This window comes from Drosophila navojoa, chromosome 5, assembly GCF_054131105.1.
Source record: "Drosophila navojoa isolate 15081-1374.11 chromosome 5, UAZ_NAV_1.0, whole genome shotgun sequence".
NCBI classification, from domain to species: Eukaryota; Metazoa; Arthropoda; class Insecta; order Diptera; family Drosophilidae; genus Drosophila; species Drosophila navojoa.
Window position 1 is genome coordinate 6,682,703 of NC_142893.1, and position 18,666 is coordinate 6,701,368.

The 18,666-nt window shown below is 36.9% G+C and overlaps 3 protein-coding genes across 6 annotated transcripts in view; 1 reads left to right on the forward strand and 2 right to left on the reverse strand.

Moving 5' to 3' along the window:
* Positions 1–18,666, reverse strand: part of tn (tripartite motif containing protein thin) — a 222,804-nt gene that overhangs the window by 150,449 nt on the left and 53,689 nt on the right. The gene's annotated exons all lie outside the window — the stretch shown is intronic.
* Positions 1–18,666, reverse strand: part of sano (CABIT domain-containing protein serrano) — a 139,296-nt gene that overhangs the window by 69,409 nt on the left and 51,221 nt on the right. For 3 of the 4 annotated variants that reach the window (XM_089261570.1, XM_089261572.1, XM_089261568.1), the window contains one exon: positions 13,840–13,879. The exons of the other annotated variant lie outside the window; for it this stretch is intronic. The gene's annotated coding sequence lies outside the window, so the exon portion shown is untranslated. The remainder of the gene's footprint in view (positions 1–13,839; positions 13,880–18,666) is intronic. 4 annotated transcript variants of the gene reach the window in all.
* On the forward strand, positions 1,211–3,959 carry Vha100-3 (Vacuolar H[+] ATPase 100kD subunit 3). The gene has a single exon (XM_018103719.3). It carries the CDS (start codon positions 1,260–1,262, stop codon positions 3,870–3,872), a length of 2,613 nt encoding a protein of 870 aa, XP_017959208.1. The 5' UTR covers positions 1,211–1,259; the 3' UTR covers positions 3,873–3,959.

The window sequence follows — 18,666 nt, forward strand, 5'->3', positions numbered from 1 at the left end:
AGAAGGGAGTTGCTTATCAAAGGTAGAGTATTATGATTGAAGAAGAGAGTCTTAAGATAGAGAAATGGACGGAAATGGAGAGAGCGTAGAATAGAAAATGAGTGATAAAGTGTCAGGGAAAGAGCAAGTAGAAGAGAGAGATAGAGAAGTGAGAGAGAGAAAGAGAGTGTGGGATAGAGATAAAGAAAGTATGTGTATACGAGAGAGAGAGAGAGAGAGAGAGAGAGAGAGAGAGAGAGAGAGAGAGAGAGAGGGAGAGAGAAAGAGAGAGAGAGAGAAAAATACTTAGATAGCTATATGTATATAGAGAGGGAAATAGAGACAGAGAGGACGACAAAATAAATATATTCATTAAGATATGTAGATAAAGTAAAGTACATATATATGTATATTAATTTGGCGTTAAATAAGAGAGAAAAGTAAAGGAGGATATCCGTCTTCCTCTAGCTCTTCACTATCTCTCGCTAAATATCTCTATTTCTAGCGTTCTCCTATAGAGGTAGAGGCATAAAAACAATGAGTTAGAGATGTACAGCAAGAAACAGGAGAAATCAATATATGCACACACATACATACATCATACATACATCAGTTATAAAATATTCATATTAAATACATATATGCCTTGCAAATGCAATTCAACGAAATTTCCCTCAACAAAATTTCCCTCACAAATGCAAATTCCTGCCAAGAATTATAAATTCTAATCAATTGATTTGAAATAGCTATTCCCGTACATGACTTCATACATATGTATATGTATGTATGTATGTGCATTCATATATGTATGTCTGCTTGAACGCAATTCGCCAAGCAAATGCTGTAAAGAGTTCAGCCCAAAGTTTCCCAGCGAGGCAACAAAGCGATTGCAGACTGTTGTTGCTCAGTGTTGCGTTGCAATGTGGGCGTAACTGCAACTGTGACTGTAACGAGCAACGAGATGGAGGGGCAGACTGAGGCAGAGTGCAGCATGTAAAACGTTAAATTATCGCAGTTAATCTTATGCACAGGCCGTTGTTTTTGTTTCGGACTTGAGTTAGCTACTCGTATTAAGTGCAGCCACAGCAAACATGCCAAGACAACTAACAGCAACAGCAACAACAGCAACAACTAGTTTGGCTAACATATCAATTAGCAGGCCTAGCCTGGCCTGGCCTAGGTCAGTTCCACAAAAAAAAAACAAATACTAAAACCTCAACACATGTTTATAAAATATATATATATATGAGAATTTTCCCATACAACACTCTGCGTTCAGCATGGGCTTCTTTTGCAGCGAGGAGATGGACCTGTGCCTGCTGCTGCTGCACATGGAGAATGCCTTCGATTGCCTCATGGAGCTGGGACACTACGGCGGCATGCAGTTCAATAATGTCTTTGACGAGGATCACATCATGAACGGCCTCTATACGAAGCGCGTGGTGCTCTGCAGCGATCTGTTGCGCATTGTCGACTATCTGGAGGCCCAGCTGAAGCATGCGGATATCAAGGAGGTATATTATGCGGACGTGGATACAGTGCATCGGCCACGTGAATCCAACATAATTCGATATGATCATAAGCTGCGCCGTGTGCACGAGGAGGCGACATCGGTGATCGAGCATGTGACAACGCTCGAGAAGCGTTACAACTATATGATTGAGAAGAATTTTGCGCTGAGACATGCCAATGAATTCCTGGAGGTGAAACGGAACAGTAAAGCCCAGCTGGTCTACACGGAGAGCTCAATCATTAATCTGTTGAGGGATCAGTCGCAGATCGAAGGGCATAGCTCGCAATTGAATTATATACTGGGCAGCATCCATGTCGAAAAGTTTCCAGCCTTTGAGCTGCTCATCTATCGTTTCTATGGACGCAATGTCCTGGTCCGGCACACAGACTCGCCAAGGACGAGCACGAACTCGAAGGGCCAGCAGAAGGAAATGCCGCCCAAATATGTGGTGCTCCTGATGACGACGGCGGCGGCGTTTCGGCATAAATTATTGAAAATCTGCCAGGCATTTCAAGTGGTGATCTTTGAGTGCCCGGAGAGTCCGACCCAGCGAATGCTTATGATCGAGCAATTGGCCAAGGATATTAACGATTTGGAGCTGGTGCTGGGCGAGACGCGCAAAGCCCACGAACGTTTGCTAACAATCATTGCCAACGATCTGTATATAATGCGCATTAACTTGCGCAAAAGCCTGCGAATCTATGATTTACTAAATCGTCTGTATCCGATCGGCCCGCAGGATCGTAAAAAATATCTGCAAGTCGAATGCTTTACGCCCAAAATGTTAACGGACGAGGTGCGGCGTGTCCTAAACAACGGCATCCATGCGACGGGCGATGAGGAGAAGTACACGGCGCCACTGCTGATCAAACGTACACGCCCACAGCGCCACATGCCGCCCACATATTTTCAGCTGAATAAGTTTACGCAGGGCTTTCAGAATCTGATCGATGCGTACGGCATCGCCGACTATCGTGAACTGAATCCGGCTCCCTATACGATAATAACGTTTCCCTTCCTCTTCGCAATCATGTTCGGTGATATGGGCCATGGCATTCTGTTGACGCTGTTCGCCTGCTTCATGATCTTTGAGGAGAAACGCATCGAGCAGGAGAATCGGACGACAGTTAGCGAGAATGAGATCAGGAATATCTTATATAGCGGACGCTATATCATTTTACTAATGGGCATATTTTCCATATACGTTGGCTTCATCTACAACGACATCATGTCGCGGCCCATTAACCTATTTGGCTCCAGCTGGAGCTGTGTGTACAATGAGTCCACCCTGATGGGCATGACCTCACAGCTGACATTGAATAGCAATGATCCCAAATTCTACTCGGGCCATCCCTATCCCATCGGTGTCGATCCGATCTGGAAGATCAGTGGCGAGGATTCCATCACAACGTTCAATTCACTCAAAATGAAACTGGCCATCATATTGGGCATTGCCCAAATGATGTTCGGCCTCACATTGTCGGCGGTCAATTGCATCCATTTGAAGCGCAAGGCTGATCTATTTCTAGTCGTCATTCCGCTCATCATCTTTATGATGTGTTTGTTCTGTTACCTCGTCTTTCTCATCTTCTTCAAGTGGCTAACGTATGGGGGCTTGAAGCAGGCGCCATACAATTCAGCGTGTGCCCCATCTGTGCTCATTACCTTCATCGACATGATGCTGATGAAGACCACGGAGATGGAGGTGAAGACCTGCAACACGGGCATGTTTCCACATGAACGCACATTGGAATATGTTCTCGTTTTTATAGCCTTAGCGATGGTGCCGGTGCTATTGGCCGGCAAACCGATCTATTTGACCTGTCGCCAGAAGCAATTGATGAAGCATCACAGGAGGCACCATAATTCGGAAGAACTGCATCGCAGCAGCAGGAATACACTCAAGGAAATGCGCTCCTCGTTGCGCTACACCATCGACTTTGAGGACTACGATCGTCGTTCGTCGCCAAAGCTGTACACGCTCGACGATGCCCTTGAGTTCGATATGTCCGAAATTTGGATACACTCGTGCATCCATACGATCGAGAGTGTTCTGGGCTCTGTTTCGCATACGGCCTCGTATTTGCGCTTGTGGGCCTTGTCCCTGGCCCACAGTCAATTGTCCGATGTCCTGTGGAATATGGTGCTCGAGAGGGGCCTGAAGAATACGTTACCCATCTATTTTGCCGTTCCCATACTAATTGCAGCCTTCTTCGTTTGGAGCATTTTAACTGTTGCCATTTTGGTCATGATGGAGGGTCTCTCAGCATTTTTGCATACCTTGCGCTTGCATTGGGTGGAGTTTCAGTCCAAGTTTTTCAATGGTACCGGCGAACCATTTCGCACCTTCTACTTCCCACCCTCCACTATACGTAGTTAGGAGAAGTTTTTAACGAAAATTTATGTGTAATAGATATGTTTTTGTATGGGTGTGTTTTTTTTTAAATTATTTAAATTGATCAATGAATGCTTCGAGTATTTGTGGCATTTAAATAGCATTTAATAATAATTTAAATATTAAAAATAATATTTTAAATTTTTTAAATAAATAATATTTAATTCTGAACTACACTGCAATTAAAGCAAAGGCAATGTAAAAAAAAAAAAAAAATAAATAAAATAATGGACACAGTATTAAAGAAAAGTTGACATTTTTCTTTAGCATTGAATGAAATGAAATTAACAGCCAAAAAATCATATTTATATAGATCCCAACAAAAAATCATATTTATATAGATCCCAACAATTTTTGTATTTTGCTTCATCCTCGGCTAAAAAGTAACTCACTGAAAGCTGGCTAAAAATATAGCTAACATATAAAAATATAAAATTTATATACATTTATGAAATATAGAAATGTTAAACCCTGTGGATTGACTAATTGTCTGAATAGTACTTTAATTTTTTATACATAAGCTATTCTGAAGAATTTATTTGAGCAAAACAGTGCTTCAAAGTCTGACTAAAATATAAAATATAAAATATAAAATCTAAAATCTAAAATATAAAATATAAAATATGAAATATGAAATATGAAATATAAAATATAAAATCTAAGATCTAAAATATAAAATATAAAATATAAAATATAAAATATAAAATATAAAATATAAAATCTAAAATATAAAATATAAAATATACAATACAAAATATAAAATCTAAAATCTAAAATCTAAAATATAAAATGTAAAATATAAAATATAAAATATAAAATATAAAATACAAAATATAAAATATAAAATATAAAATATAAAATATAAAATATAAAATATAAAATATAAAATATAAAATATAAAATATAAAATATAAAATATAAAATATAAAATATAAAATATAAAATATAAAATATAAAATATAAAATATAAAATATAAAATATAAAATATAAAATATAAAATATAAAATATAAAATATAAAATATAAAATATAAAACATAAAATATAATATAAAATATAAAAAAAAAACACAAAATTTAAAATATATAAATATTAATATAAAATTTAACATAACTTGGAGGAAATGTATGCAAAGATCTTCCAAAAATATTGAAAATAAATATTATTATACTAATATAGTTAACTGAAGCGCGTATAACTGAAACCTTGCCAAAATATATATAAGTGAGCCGAAACAAATATCTTTCTCTATCTATCTCTATTATTTACCTCTCAAATGCTCACACAAAAATTTTCGTAATTCTTAGCCAATTTCTGGTCCAAAGGAAACTCAATTAAAGCCCCGTCAAGACTATGGCTAAAAATAGTACTAGATTTTTAGTATAGCCTGACAATGTTGGCAAATGCTCATAATTAACAGCAACCAGCAACTAGCAACAGCTGCTGCCGTTTCAGCCCACGCAAATGACCAGCATCTCTTTGCATTTGTGGACATTCCAATGCAATTAGCATTGGCAGCCAGGCCGGGAGAGTTAGCAATGGCTAAGGCCATAAACCAAAGTAAACTTTAAACAATTTCCATTTATTTGGTTTATGCCACTCGCAACGGCACAGCGGCCATTGCCAGCTGCATGTAGCACGTTGCACATTGCACGTTGCTGGGTGCCAATGCGGGCGCAAAAGTCGTCGACCCTTTTCAAGCAGCCAGCAGCAGCAGCAGTTGTTGCTGTTGTTGTTGTTGTTGTTAATGTGGCTGCTGCTGCTGCTGCTGCTGCTGTTCTTGTCGTAGTTGTTTAGCTTGTTTTCCTATACTCTATACGCCACAGCTGAGTATTTGCTGGCGTGACTGCTGCTGCTGTTGTTGTTGTTGTGCTGCTGTTGCCGCTCTGTTTGCGCTGCAGTCGCCATTAACACCCACGCCAACAAAAAAAGAAAACAACAACAACAACAACAACCACACTATTGTTGTTGCAAGTCTTTGGCATAAATTATGAACAGCAACCGATGACGCATGCAGGCTTAAGTAGACTTGTTGCATGCATAAATAACTTTCGTTAGCCAAGCACATGAGCCTATTAGATCAACGCTAAACAAAAGACACAACAAACAACAGAGCGTTGCGAGAGCAGAGAGAACAGAGCAAAGGCAGAGGCAGAGGCGGAGGCAGCGGCAGAGGCAGAGCTGAAGCTGAAGCTTGAGCTGAAATGCATTTTCATGATCAGAGCAGGTTTCCAGCTACGCAATGGCTGTGGCCAAACAGGCTTTTGGCTTTGGCTTTGGCTTTTTTAGACATAGCACGCGCCATTGTTTAGCTTTTTTTCTCCATCTCTCTCTCTCTCACTCATTTTTTGTTTTTGTTTAGCAGTACGCAGAAGTTCGTTGCCTAAGTCTTTTGTTTATATTTGGTAAGTTGTGTTCTAATGCGCAACGCTTCATGACCATTTCGGTGCATGTGTGTGTGAGTGTGTGTGTGTGTGTGTCCACAATGGGCAGCTGCTTAGCGCATTTATGGCCAGCAATTGCCAAGTCCCTCGGGTGTGCAAGCCATGCAGCTAAAGCAAGGTCAACGTCGTTGTTGTTGTTGTTGTTGTTGTTGCTGCTGCTGCTGCTGCAGTTGTTCCTCTTGTTGCTCTGCTGTTATAGTTGGCAACATTGTCAGTCGCATGGGGAAAATCAATTTCAAACTAAAAATGTCGCATTGCTGTTCGCAACGCACACACACACACACACACACATACATCACGTCACGTTCCGCGCTGGGTCATCAAAGCCTTAAAGGGCGCTGAGCGACGACTGTTGCTGCTGCAGCAGCTTCTATGTTGTCATTGTTGCTAGGCTCCTTTTTTTTATTTTTTTCTCTCTGTTTGCTTTGCTATTGTCTGGTCTGGTCTGCTTTTGGGCTTTACATGCCGGGAAGGTGTTAAATTCAACTCAGGCACAGCCACTCGAAAAAGCTTCAATGCCTCAATGTCAATGCACGCTGAAGAATTTCTGCCACAGCAGAAGGACATTTCAGTTACGTGGTCTGCCACGCTATCTATCCCTTGCCCTCTCACCCTCCCTCTCTCTGTCTGTCTGTCTATAGAACTGGCCCAGGCACACTCAAGTGCTTACCTCACTTCAAAAAGGCAAAAACTTTGTTTCTGTTAGCTGCCTCTCATTCAAATGGCCCAGTCAAGTGTGCGAGAGCAACGACTACCTGATGAAACAGCAACGAAAATAAAATATAATAAAAACAAATGAGCACCGGAACAACAACAACAACAACAATAACAGGCAGGCATAACTGTAAACAGCGCATTATTAACCAAATTAATTAACTTGCCACACAGTTTGCGCTTTTTTCCTCGAGAGTGAGACGAAAAAAAAAGCAAGTGGAAAAATGCCAAAGAAATTGCCACAAATTGTGCATTGTTGTTGTTGTTGTTGTTGTTGTAACTCTTATTGCTGTTGTTGGTATTTGCTCGGCCTTTTGTTAGCTAATGTTAATTAAATTTAACAGCCTCACGCCGCTTTGCACTTAGCAGATTCTTAACGCAACGGATGCCAACAATTGGCCGCAATTCATGAGGCCAAAAACGCTGAGAATTTTTGGGTGGCTGACGACTTTCACTGTCCACAAAATGCTTTAATTAAAATTGCAAAAAAAAAGGAGAAAAAAAAAAACAGCAGCAAAATTAATTTTAACTATGTCGGAATTTGTTTTGTTTTGCTTTTGTTTTTTTTTTTTTTTGGCAATTTAACCGGTTCGCATTTTGTTTTTTAGCAGCAGTGGGAGCGACAGCCTCAAACCACAACCCGAAAAAGTGAAATTTTTGTTTTCAAGCATTTAGCAGCTTATTAGCGGACAGCGCAGCCAGAATTAAATAAGAAACCAATTCCCATATATAAATATCAAGTTAGCATACAAAAGAGAAATGCCCCAAAAACCTATTTGATGGATGCAAATTAAGAAAAAACGAAAAACGAAGAAAAATCCAACTGGGAATATCTGCAAAAATAAATCAAGTGGAAGAAATAAAACGAGCGTAGATTTGGCTTCAAATAAATGAGCACACTTAGCAGCGCATTAACATTCCATAAGCTTATCAATTAGAGGTAATCTAGTTAAGGCTGGACCTGAGATTAATGCGGTCGGATCAAAAGAGCTTTTTTTTTTTTGTTTGGGTGATGGCGAAAAATAGAACAGGTACAATCTAGAGGCATTAAAATTTATGTAACTTTAACCTAATATAAAATGTTTATGTTTATCTAGATAAACAGAAAGCTAGAGGCACAGTGATTCATGAGGAAACAAAATTAAAAGAAATTAATTTGAGTATGTGCTTTGATGAAAGGTTCTTAAATATGTGAGAAGACGTAATTAAAAGATTTCTAAGAAATTAAAATAAAAATGAAAGCATTTAAAAAATTCATATATAATATCTATGCAATTTATTTTGATTTAAAATATTGCCATAAAATAAATATAATTAAATTAAAGTAAAATAAACAACAAATATGCATATTTTTTAAATTATCAATTTTAAATTATATAATAAATACAAATCTCATAAAACCTTATTTTTTTTTATGAATGAATACATTGAATATATATTCAAGCAAAAGTGTTTGCTCTAAATAAATGCAGCATGATTCACATTTAATTATCATGAACAGAAAATGCAAATAAATAAAAGCAAATGCTCAATTCATGTAGTTAAAAATCAATAATTGAATACAAACTATTTCGGATATATACATAAATCAAACTCTAATCCAAATCGAGCGCGATATTCATTATCTATTTCACATGAACTTCGTTTGGCGGCAAGTTCGTTACTTCAGTCTTTTGTTTTGCCAGCGCATGCATAATGAGAATGCGAACGACACCAGACACATGTAAGCATGCGTATGCGTGTGTGTGTGTGTATATATATGCATGACAAACTGTATAATGCGAACGAATGTCTATATGTATGTACATATATATATGTCAATTACAGCACGATTTTTGGCAAATTTGCTTGACGCTGACACATTTTGAAAACTTGGCAGCCGCAAATTGTGGGTCAGCTGCGATACCGATTTATGTCGTCGGCGACAATAAATTTGTCAGCTTTATTTACTTTTTGGTTTGCTCGAGCACCGTTAAGTAAACGCAATGCATGATTTGTGCTTTATAATGAGGGCGCGCGCAAAGACGCAAAGACGCTGAGCAGGATGACAGCAACAACAACAGCGGCGATGATGATAATGATGATGACGATGAAGACATCGACTGAGACGCGTTGTATATTTTAAGTTTGAAGTTGCGGGATTTACAATTTATTTTGGCAATATTTCACTTAAATCTGCATTCAATTGGCGTGTGGAGGCATACAAAGCGAATGAATTACAAGTTAAATAAGTGAAGTTAGGCTCAGAAACCAGTTGCTAACTGTAGCTAAATATGTAAGTAATAATGTAGGTAAAGGTCTGTAAATATGTATCTATCTGTGTATATCTGTATCTGTATCTGTATCTGTATCTGTATCTGTATCTGTATCTGTATCTGTATCTGTATCTGTATCTGTATCTGTATCTGTATCTGTATCTGTATCTGTATCTGTATCTGTATCTGTATCTGTATCTGTATCTGTATCTGTATCTGTATCTGTATCTGTATCTGTATCTGTATCTGTATCTGTATCTGTATCTGTATCTGTATCTGTATCTGTATCTGTATCTGTATCTGTATCTGTATCTGTATCTGTATCTGTATCTGTATCTGTATCTGTATCTGTATCTGTATCTGTATCTGTATCTGTATCTGTATCTGTATCTGTATCTGTATCTGTATCTGTATCTGTATCTGTATCTGTATCTGTATCTGTATCTGTATCTGTATCTGTATCTGTATCTGTATCTGTATCTGTATCTGTTATCTGTATCTGTATCTGTATTTATCTGTATCTGTATCTGTATCTGTATCTGTATCTGTATCTGTATCTGTATCTGTATCTGTATCTGTATGTATCTGTATCTGTATCTGTATCTGTATCTGTATCTGTATCTGTATCTGTATCTGTATCTGTATCTGTATCTGTATCTGTATCTGTATCTGTATCTGTATCTGTATCTGTATCTGTATCTGTATCTGTATCTGTATCTGTATCTGTATCTGTATCTGTATCTGTATCTGTATCTGTATCTGTATCTGTATCTGTATCTGTATCTGTATCTGTATCTGTATCTGTATCTGTATCTGTATCTGTATCTGTATCTGTATCTGTATCTGTATCTGTATCTGTATCTGTATCTGTATCTGTATCTGTATCTGTATCTGTATCTGTATCTGTATCTGTATCTGTATCTGTATCTGTATCTGTATCTGTATCTGTATCTGTATCTGTATCTGTATCTGTATCTGTATCTGTATCTGTATCTGTATCTGTATCTGTATCTGTATCTGTATCTGTATCTGTATCTGTATCTGTATCTGTATCTGTATCTGTATCTGTATCTGTATCTGTATCTGTATCTGTATCTGTATCTGTATCTGTATCTGTATCTGTATCTGTATCTGTATCTGTATCTGTATCTGTATCTGTATCTGTATCTGTATCTGTATCTGTATCTGTATCTGTATCTGTATCTGTATCTGTATCTGTATCTGTATCTGTATCTGCGTATGTGTATTTGTTTGCCTGTATGCGCGCTCCAGTTGCCAGTTGGAATCAAAACATCACGAAATCTCGTTAAAAACCACAGCGCAAAGGCAAATACGAAATACAAATGTGTACCGTTAGCTTTGTTTTAACTGCGGGCAGAGCCAAAAACACAAAACAGAAAACCAAAAAACCAAAAAAACCTCAGTAAAACACAAAAAAAGGCAATAGACAAACAAAAGCAACAAACGACGGCATTGACCAGCCAAGTGGGCAGCAGTTGTTGTTGTTGTTGTTCTACTAGACCCGGTCAATTGAAGCGCTTTCAACCAGCTATTCATAATTTGCTACAATTAATTTGAGTACGAGTGTGTGTGTGTGTGTGTGGGGTGAACTGATTGAAGTACTTGACAAACTGCAGCGCAGGTGGATGGACAATGATTGCAACAACAACAGCAGCAGCAACAGCAACAATATACAGCAGCATTTTGACCTTCGCCTGACAGCCTAACGAAATGCAGCTCAAGTGCTAAAAAAAAACTTAAACTTCACAGCCAAACACTTAAACACGAAGTTCGTTGGCTGTCTGCCATTTGAATGACGTGCCACAGCAGCAGCAGCAGCAGCAGCAGCAGCAACAGCAGCAGTAACAATAGCGTGCAATTACAGCACCAGCAACAACAACAACAGCAACAACAACAATTGGTGTCAAATGCTACCGTAACACGCCACAAAGCAAAACTGCTGCCAGAATTTATTGGCGCTACTTGAGAAATTAGCTAAAAAGCTGTATTAAATTAGATGAAGTGGGAGGAGGCGGCGAGCGTATGCGACTGAGTAATGCTCGTTTGCTGTCGAGAAATAATTGAATAAATATTTGAGAGAACCTAGTTATAGGTATTTAAATGCTATCTATATATATAAATTTAGCTATCTTCAGATTTTTCCTACCAGAGTATCAATCTATCAATACGTTTATATATCAAGACATAAATTCATTTAATTATATATTAATACATAAATTCATTCATCTATGTTTTAAGATATAAATTAATCAAATTATCAATATATTTTTCAATCTATCAATATATCAATTTATTAATCTATATAACCCGCAATTCATCAGACAAAACTTTACATGATTTAGAATATGGGTCAAGAAGAATATATATTATTATTATGTTTATTAATATATTTATTTTATTATTATTCAATTTCTGTATGTTTCATATACAAATCATATCAAACTAAGCTCAAGTTTGCATATCTTAAGCTTCAACAGTCAAACAGCCCAAAGCCAATATACCCGCTCTTTGCATCGCAGCCCGAACGAGCATAACGTCAAAAAAAAGAGCTACATAAATAATTATGAAGCCAACTAATTTCACTTTACAGCATTAGAGTGAAATGTCGCCGCAGACAGCGCAATTTGCAACCGTTTGCTGCCGGAAAAAAAGAAACGAAAAATAAAATGTGAAGAAAAAAAAATTAAAAAGAAAGATAAAACTGTTGTTGGTAGAAACATTCAACGAATCCGCAGCCGCCCACGCAGCAGCACCATAAATAAGCCAGCATCAGCATCAACATCAGCGAATCGCTTAGCGGCAGCAGCGGCAGCAGCAGCAGCAGTTGGTAATAAATTTGAGTCGCGTGGGCCATGGCCCGAACAGCCCGTCGTGCGACAAATGTCAGCGGCAAATGAGGACACGCCCCGAAACAGAGGAAATATAAAACCGAAATTAAAGTGCGTCATCAAGCAGGAAGAGCTAGAAGACACTACACAGCCACACTACAGAGTTTAGGCCGCCCGTTTATGACTCAACTCAAGAAAAAACTATTAAAGAAAAGTGTGCGCATATACATTTCTATTTTATAAACTGTTTATGATCACAGAACTAGGCCTCATTAACATACGTGACAGCCAAACACACACACACACATGCAGAGCGGACGCCATTAAGCTAAGGCGTTTAGCACTTGGCTTTGGCTTTGGCTTCGGCTTTGGCTGCTGCTTGCCAATGAATTGACACATTTGGCACAGGCTCAAGCGAAATTTTGTGGCACTTATGCAGACACTAATATATCTATATACATATATCTATCTATATATATTTTTAGTCATGGCAATACATCGTAGCTGACAGCAAATTGCAGATGTGACCAAAATTGCGGTCTGCACAACTAAGTGCTGTACTTTAGATGTAGTACAGCAAACACACACACACACACATACACATATGCATATATATATATATGTAAATATATCAGTGGTTATACATAGCCCTATGTCAACTGCAAGTCACAATAACCAACGGCATAAATCTATTGTGAACTGACACATGAAGCCAAGCACTATAAATGCGGAAGTTCTATATTATAGCCATGTGTATATTTGGGAATTGAAATATGTACATGTGTGCATGTGTGTGTGTGTGTGTGCTTGGCAATTTACAGCTGCTTGAAGTTATAGAATTTCTGGCGCTGAAATATGAATAAGTAAACAAGTCAGTCTTAAGGCATAGACACACATATCCATATACACATACATACATATATGTATGTATGTATATGTGTAATGAGTTAAGCATAAAAGCCAAATAATTGCAATTGCTACATTTCACTCGAATGCCAACTTCAATCAATTTTCTATAAATGTTTGCCATGGAGTAGCTATAGAAAATTAACATATTTGCTTGTATTACATAAAGGAAATTAATTTGACAATTTTCTATAAATATCATAGACTATCTACAGCAAATTAAGCACATTTGCATGTTTGCATATGCTTCTATGAATTTGTTGATGTGAGTTTTAATAAATATGAGATTATTATTGATTAAGTCGAGTTAAGTCTTATGGGTTCAAGACTATGAAAAGACTAAGAGAAAGTAAGTAAGAATAGTTCCAATTAAACATACATAAATCTATTTCTATTCCTCTTTTAAATATTCTGTTAAATATGAAACTATTTTCACTCCAATATATAACTTAAATTTCAACTCTAGTCAAAATTAAGCACCATTTGAAAATGGCAACAATAGCTCGACTCAGTTACTAGACTTCATAAAAGCTGAATGTAGTAGCCTCAGTTCAACTTGCATTTCGCTTATTTATGGCACAGCTTCTGTTTTTTGTTTGTTGTGCACACATTCACTGCACAGTTAAAAGATTCTCTAGCTGCATACCGAAATGACAAACTGCCAGCCGAGCTGATTTATGACCAGAGTCAACGGCAGTTAAGCTCAGCTCATGTGCATGTATATATATATAATATATATGTATTTAAATAGCTATTCAAGCATAGGTAAATAATTTCCAGCTTACCCGTAAAAACTGCAAGGCTTGACTTCTTCTCAGCTGGTAGCTAAAATGGCAAAAACAAATAAATATATAAATAGAATTTATTAGTAATTTGTGCTAAAACAAAACACTAAAAGATGCACTTAAAATTTATTTAAATATATGCATATATATATATGTATATATTTGCATTCTTAGGCTTTAAAATTATGCACAATTTGTCACGTCAGTTGTTGACTTAAACTATCACTCGATGCTGATCTATGAGCTATTTCGAGCACAACACACACACACACACACACTTGCTATGACAAATCTGTGTTGCTGGCAAACGCTCAAATTAGACTCAAAATCATGTATGTACAAGCAACTGCAACAACAACAACAACAGCAGCAACACGTACTACGATTCGCTTGTTAACTCATCCAAAAAGTAAACCACATTCTTTGGAGCATTTGAAAAAGCAGTAGAAGAGCAGCCACAGCAGTAGATAGCAAAAAAAACACCGCAACATGCAAGGCATAAAAAAAACACACAGCAACAACAACAGCAACAACAACAACAGCAACACAAAAAACACGTTCAGCGCGTGTAGCAGCAGCAGCAGCAGCAAGAGGCAAAAAACATGAGCCAGCCAGGGCGGCATCGGCCACGGGGTAGGCGTGGCATGGCTTTAACTTTTTAGCAAAATGCAAAACAACATCGGAAAGACGAGAAATCTGGCTACTGTAATTTGTCTGGCCCCGCGCCATAGACCACATGGACACAACATAGACACGCGCTCTCTCAGTTGTTGTTGCCCAGCCGATTTCAATTCCGTTGTCCAAGTGCTGCGACTACAAGTTTGCAATGCAATGCAGCCACTCGGCAATTGCTGCTCCACTTTTCAGTGTGTGTGTGTGTGTGTGTGTGTGTCTGAGTGTGTTTGTCGTCTCTAGTTTGTGCGCCTGGCTGTCTCCAACTATTTCGGCTAAGCATAAAAAAAAAAATAAAGATAAAAAAATAAAAAATAAAACGAACATCTAACAGCAACCGAGTCGCCGCCTTTGTCGCTGAGGTCAATTTTTATGTTGCAGCCATTTTTCACAAAAAAAAAAAAAGCCAAGAAATAAACAAATATAAAGAAAAGAAAAAACTTCGTTTCGTTAGTTTCGTTCGTTGGGCCTCTTTGTATGCCCTGCAGCGTGCTGCAAATGTGTGTGCGTGTAAACGGGGTATATTGATTTCATTCGCGGGGTATGTAACAACTAGCAATAAAATTTGATATGTTCCTTGCCTAGGAGAAGAAAATGAGAAGGGAATAAGAACTGCTATGGCAGACCTATATAACGATAGCTAGGTCTATCTTTCTGTCTGGCTGCATTTCTCGATGTAGCCTCCTTCTAGTGCTTGCCCGCCAGAAATCAATAATTAATTAGTGGATTATGAAAACTCCTTATAAATGTATAGAGTTCCATATAGCTATAAATGTAAAGAGTTATACATATATAGCTAATTTAGAGTTCAACCTCAGCTCAGGTATTTTCTAGTCTAGCACTTCCACTTTACTAGCTCTATATATATTTTTTTATTTCATTTTTTCGGGGTAGACCACATTTTTTATTCCGTCTGGCGCACTTATAACTTACGTATAAGTGCCATGTGTACATGTGTGTGTGTGTGAGTGTATGTGTGGCTATGTGTGTGGGCTTTTGCTGCAGTCAACTTTTTGGCTGGCCTCTTGGCTGGCAAACACTTCCATTTCAACTTCAGCTACAACTACAACAACTACAACTATAACAACTACAAAACTCTGCCTCAATTGCTTGACACTTCAGTTTGTAATTAGTTTTGTGGCCATGCATGAAAATTTCATTTAGTTTTTAATAGCCCCATGAACAATGGCCACGTGCTCAAATGTTGTTTCTATCAACATGCTTAGGACTTGGCCAGCAGAACAGGAAATGCAATTGGCCACAAAATTATGAGCAATAGCTCCAAGTTGAATAACATATGAACTCATCGAACGAAAGTTCGCAACTAATTTGCATTACATATAATAATAGAGAGAGCGAGAGAGAGAGAGAGTTGCCTAAAACTTAAATTGGCCCATTAATTTGTCAAATATCTTGAGCTATTAAATTACATTACGAAAGTACAAAAAAAAAACTTTAATTAGATTTTAGTTTTATGGAATTTTTCTTAAGGTTCAAACAAAGTTCGTCTCCAAGTTTCTCTTTGGTTTATAATAAATTGAATATAAATTTCTTTACAATGGAAAATGTAACTAAAACAAAAGAAATTACAATTAAATTTCCAATTAACAATAAATGCATTTGATCATTAATGCCTTAACCATTAGAAAAAAAAATCTTTTAACTATATGCAAGCTGAGTTCTAGCCGAGTTCTAGCTGAGTTTTTATTCCATATTTATTTTAGCTCTTATAGCTATATTTTAGCTCTTAAAAGCCAAATTTGTATAGCCTTAAATTATTGAATATCTACAAAATGTTGTGTTATATTTTAGCTATATATATATATTATATTTGAATTTTCTAGTTATTTTAGATATTTTTTGCTTATATAGCAAGGGGTTTTTTTTAAACTCTATTGCAGTTTCATTTCAAATCCGTATATACATCATATACATATATGATATATTTTTCCTATATAATCTACATATAATCAAGCTGACTTTTACTCTATATTCCAATTAAATTTTAGTCATATTTTTACAATCAAATATATACTATTTATATATATCATATACCAGCTATATTATCTACATATAGTCAAGAAAAGTTTTACTCTATATTTCACTTACATTTTAGTTATATTCTTTCACTAATATTCAGATATATTCTACTTGTAATACATATTCAATTCTAGCTCTGTCTTTAAACTGCATTCAAGCTAAATTCTAGCTCATCTTTTAATTTTGTTTCCCCTCCTCAGCTCTACCTTGTCTAGCTGCATTCTATGTAAACTGCAGCTAAATTCTTGCTGCATTTCAATATAGTTTATTGCTTTAGTTTGCTTTTGTTATTTAAATTCCATGCTCAAATTCCTTTGTGTAGAACTTCAATGCACTTGAGAATAAATTAAATAAAGTTTTTCCCCCAGCTGCTGCTGCTGCTCCCCCTATAAAATATCAAACTAATGACATTATTTACATGCAACCTTGAACTATTGTTTGATAAAAAGCAAGCCGAAAATTTTGTGCATGTGCATGCACAACAAGCCTTGGCACACACACGCACACACACTCACACAGACACTCGATGATACACTCAATTGTTACAATAAATTGCTTCTGCTTGTGAATCCTGATTCTCCCTTGGCACTTTCAAGTGTCTGCCAATCAAGGCAAATCAAGTTGAAATTATTGACAATAACAATAATGGCAAATAATAATCAGCTGTTGCTGTTGTTGCTGTTGCTTTTTTGCATGTGGCATGCAACATTGCAACGTTGTCTGCCAAGGGCTAAACAACGCCAGCAACTTGCTAAGAAGAAAAGTGAAAATTCTTGTTGTCTGCCTTTCCAAGTGAAACTGACAGAAACAGAGGCACGGCACGGCAAGGCAGAGCAGGGTGGGGCTGGGTGGGGCTGGGTGGGGCAGGGTGGTGCAAAGCAAAGGCACGGCAAGGCAGGTGAAATAAATTTTGGTATCAGATACTTTTACTTGCCATTAAGCAGGGCTATTCATATATGCCACACGAAGTAGCTGCGACTGCAGCTAGTGTTTGCTCATTTTCTCATATTTTTTCATAAATTCTCTATGAGTGTATGTGTATGTGTGTGTGTGTGTGCTTGTGTTGCATTACATTTGATTACAAACTGTGCAGCCGACATGTGCCACTTTTTGTGTTGCAGTTGAAAGTAAAATGAAATATAAAACAACAACAACAACAACAACAGCAGCAGCAGCAGCAAATGGCAACTGGAACTGAGCATGCAGCATGTGGCATGTGGCATGAGTAGCATAAATATACGTATGTAAACCTAAAAAACCTATGAGAAATGCATGTAAATTTACTAACAACAACTAGAACACAGCAGCAACAGCAACAACAACAACAACTGTTGCATGTTGTTAACTTTCAAAGGCATCGAAAATGCTTTTGTACCAGCAAAAATATGAAAAGTTTAAATACACAGGTAATTACCTGAGCACAGCGTGCAGCCAGCTGAGGTGCTGCTGCTGCTGCTGTTGCTGCTGCTACCTGCATTTACGTCCATAAAAAACAACAACAACAACAGCCACAGCTGACAGTCAAAAGCGAAAAGCTGCTCAAAAACCGTAGGAAAAACGGCAAACACAAAAACAAATCAAATAAATGCTGAAGTAGTTCTAATTAAATTCAACAGACATAATATTGTGGTAGTTGGTAATAGAGTGAGTGAGAGAGAGAGAGAGAGAGAGGAAGAGATTTATGTGAGCGAAAGCAAGAGAGAGCGTATCAAGTCAAAGTCTTTGGCAAACACTCTTCAAGTGTTTTTATCCCTTTACTTTGTGGCATTGCGTGAAAAGATTGCAATGTCTGCGCGATTTTGGGCATATGCGACTGTCTGAATACACTACATTTTACATACCTTAATTAAATATTTAATATAGAACTAGTAAATACCATTTTATAGTATATGATGGTTATCATATGATTATAGATAATGTTATATACTAACTTAATAATATAGAGAAATTTAAAATAATTTAACTTAGTAAAATATAATATAATACTATATTAATTAAATTAATGGGACAAAATAATATCTCTTTATTTAGTTATTTAATTTCTCAAAGAATTTATTCTAAATAAAAATTTAGTTTAAAGCCTTCAGGCAGATTATATTATAATAATATAATATA

Excerpts from the sequence above, each read along its gene's own strand:
- Vha100-3 (XM_018103719.3), top strand. The coding sequence starts at position 1,260 with ATGGGCTTCTTTTGCAGCGAGGAGATGGACCTGTGCCTGCTGCTGCTG.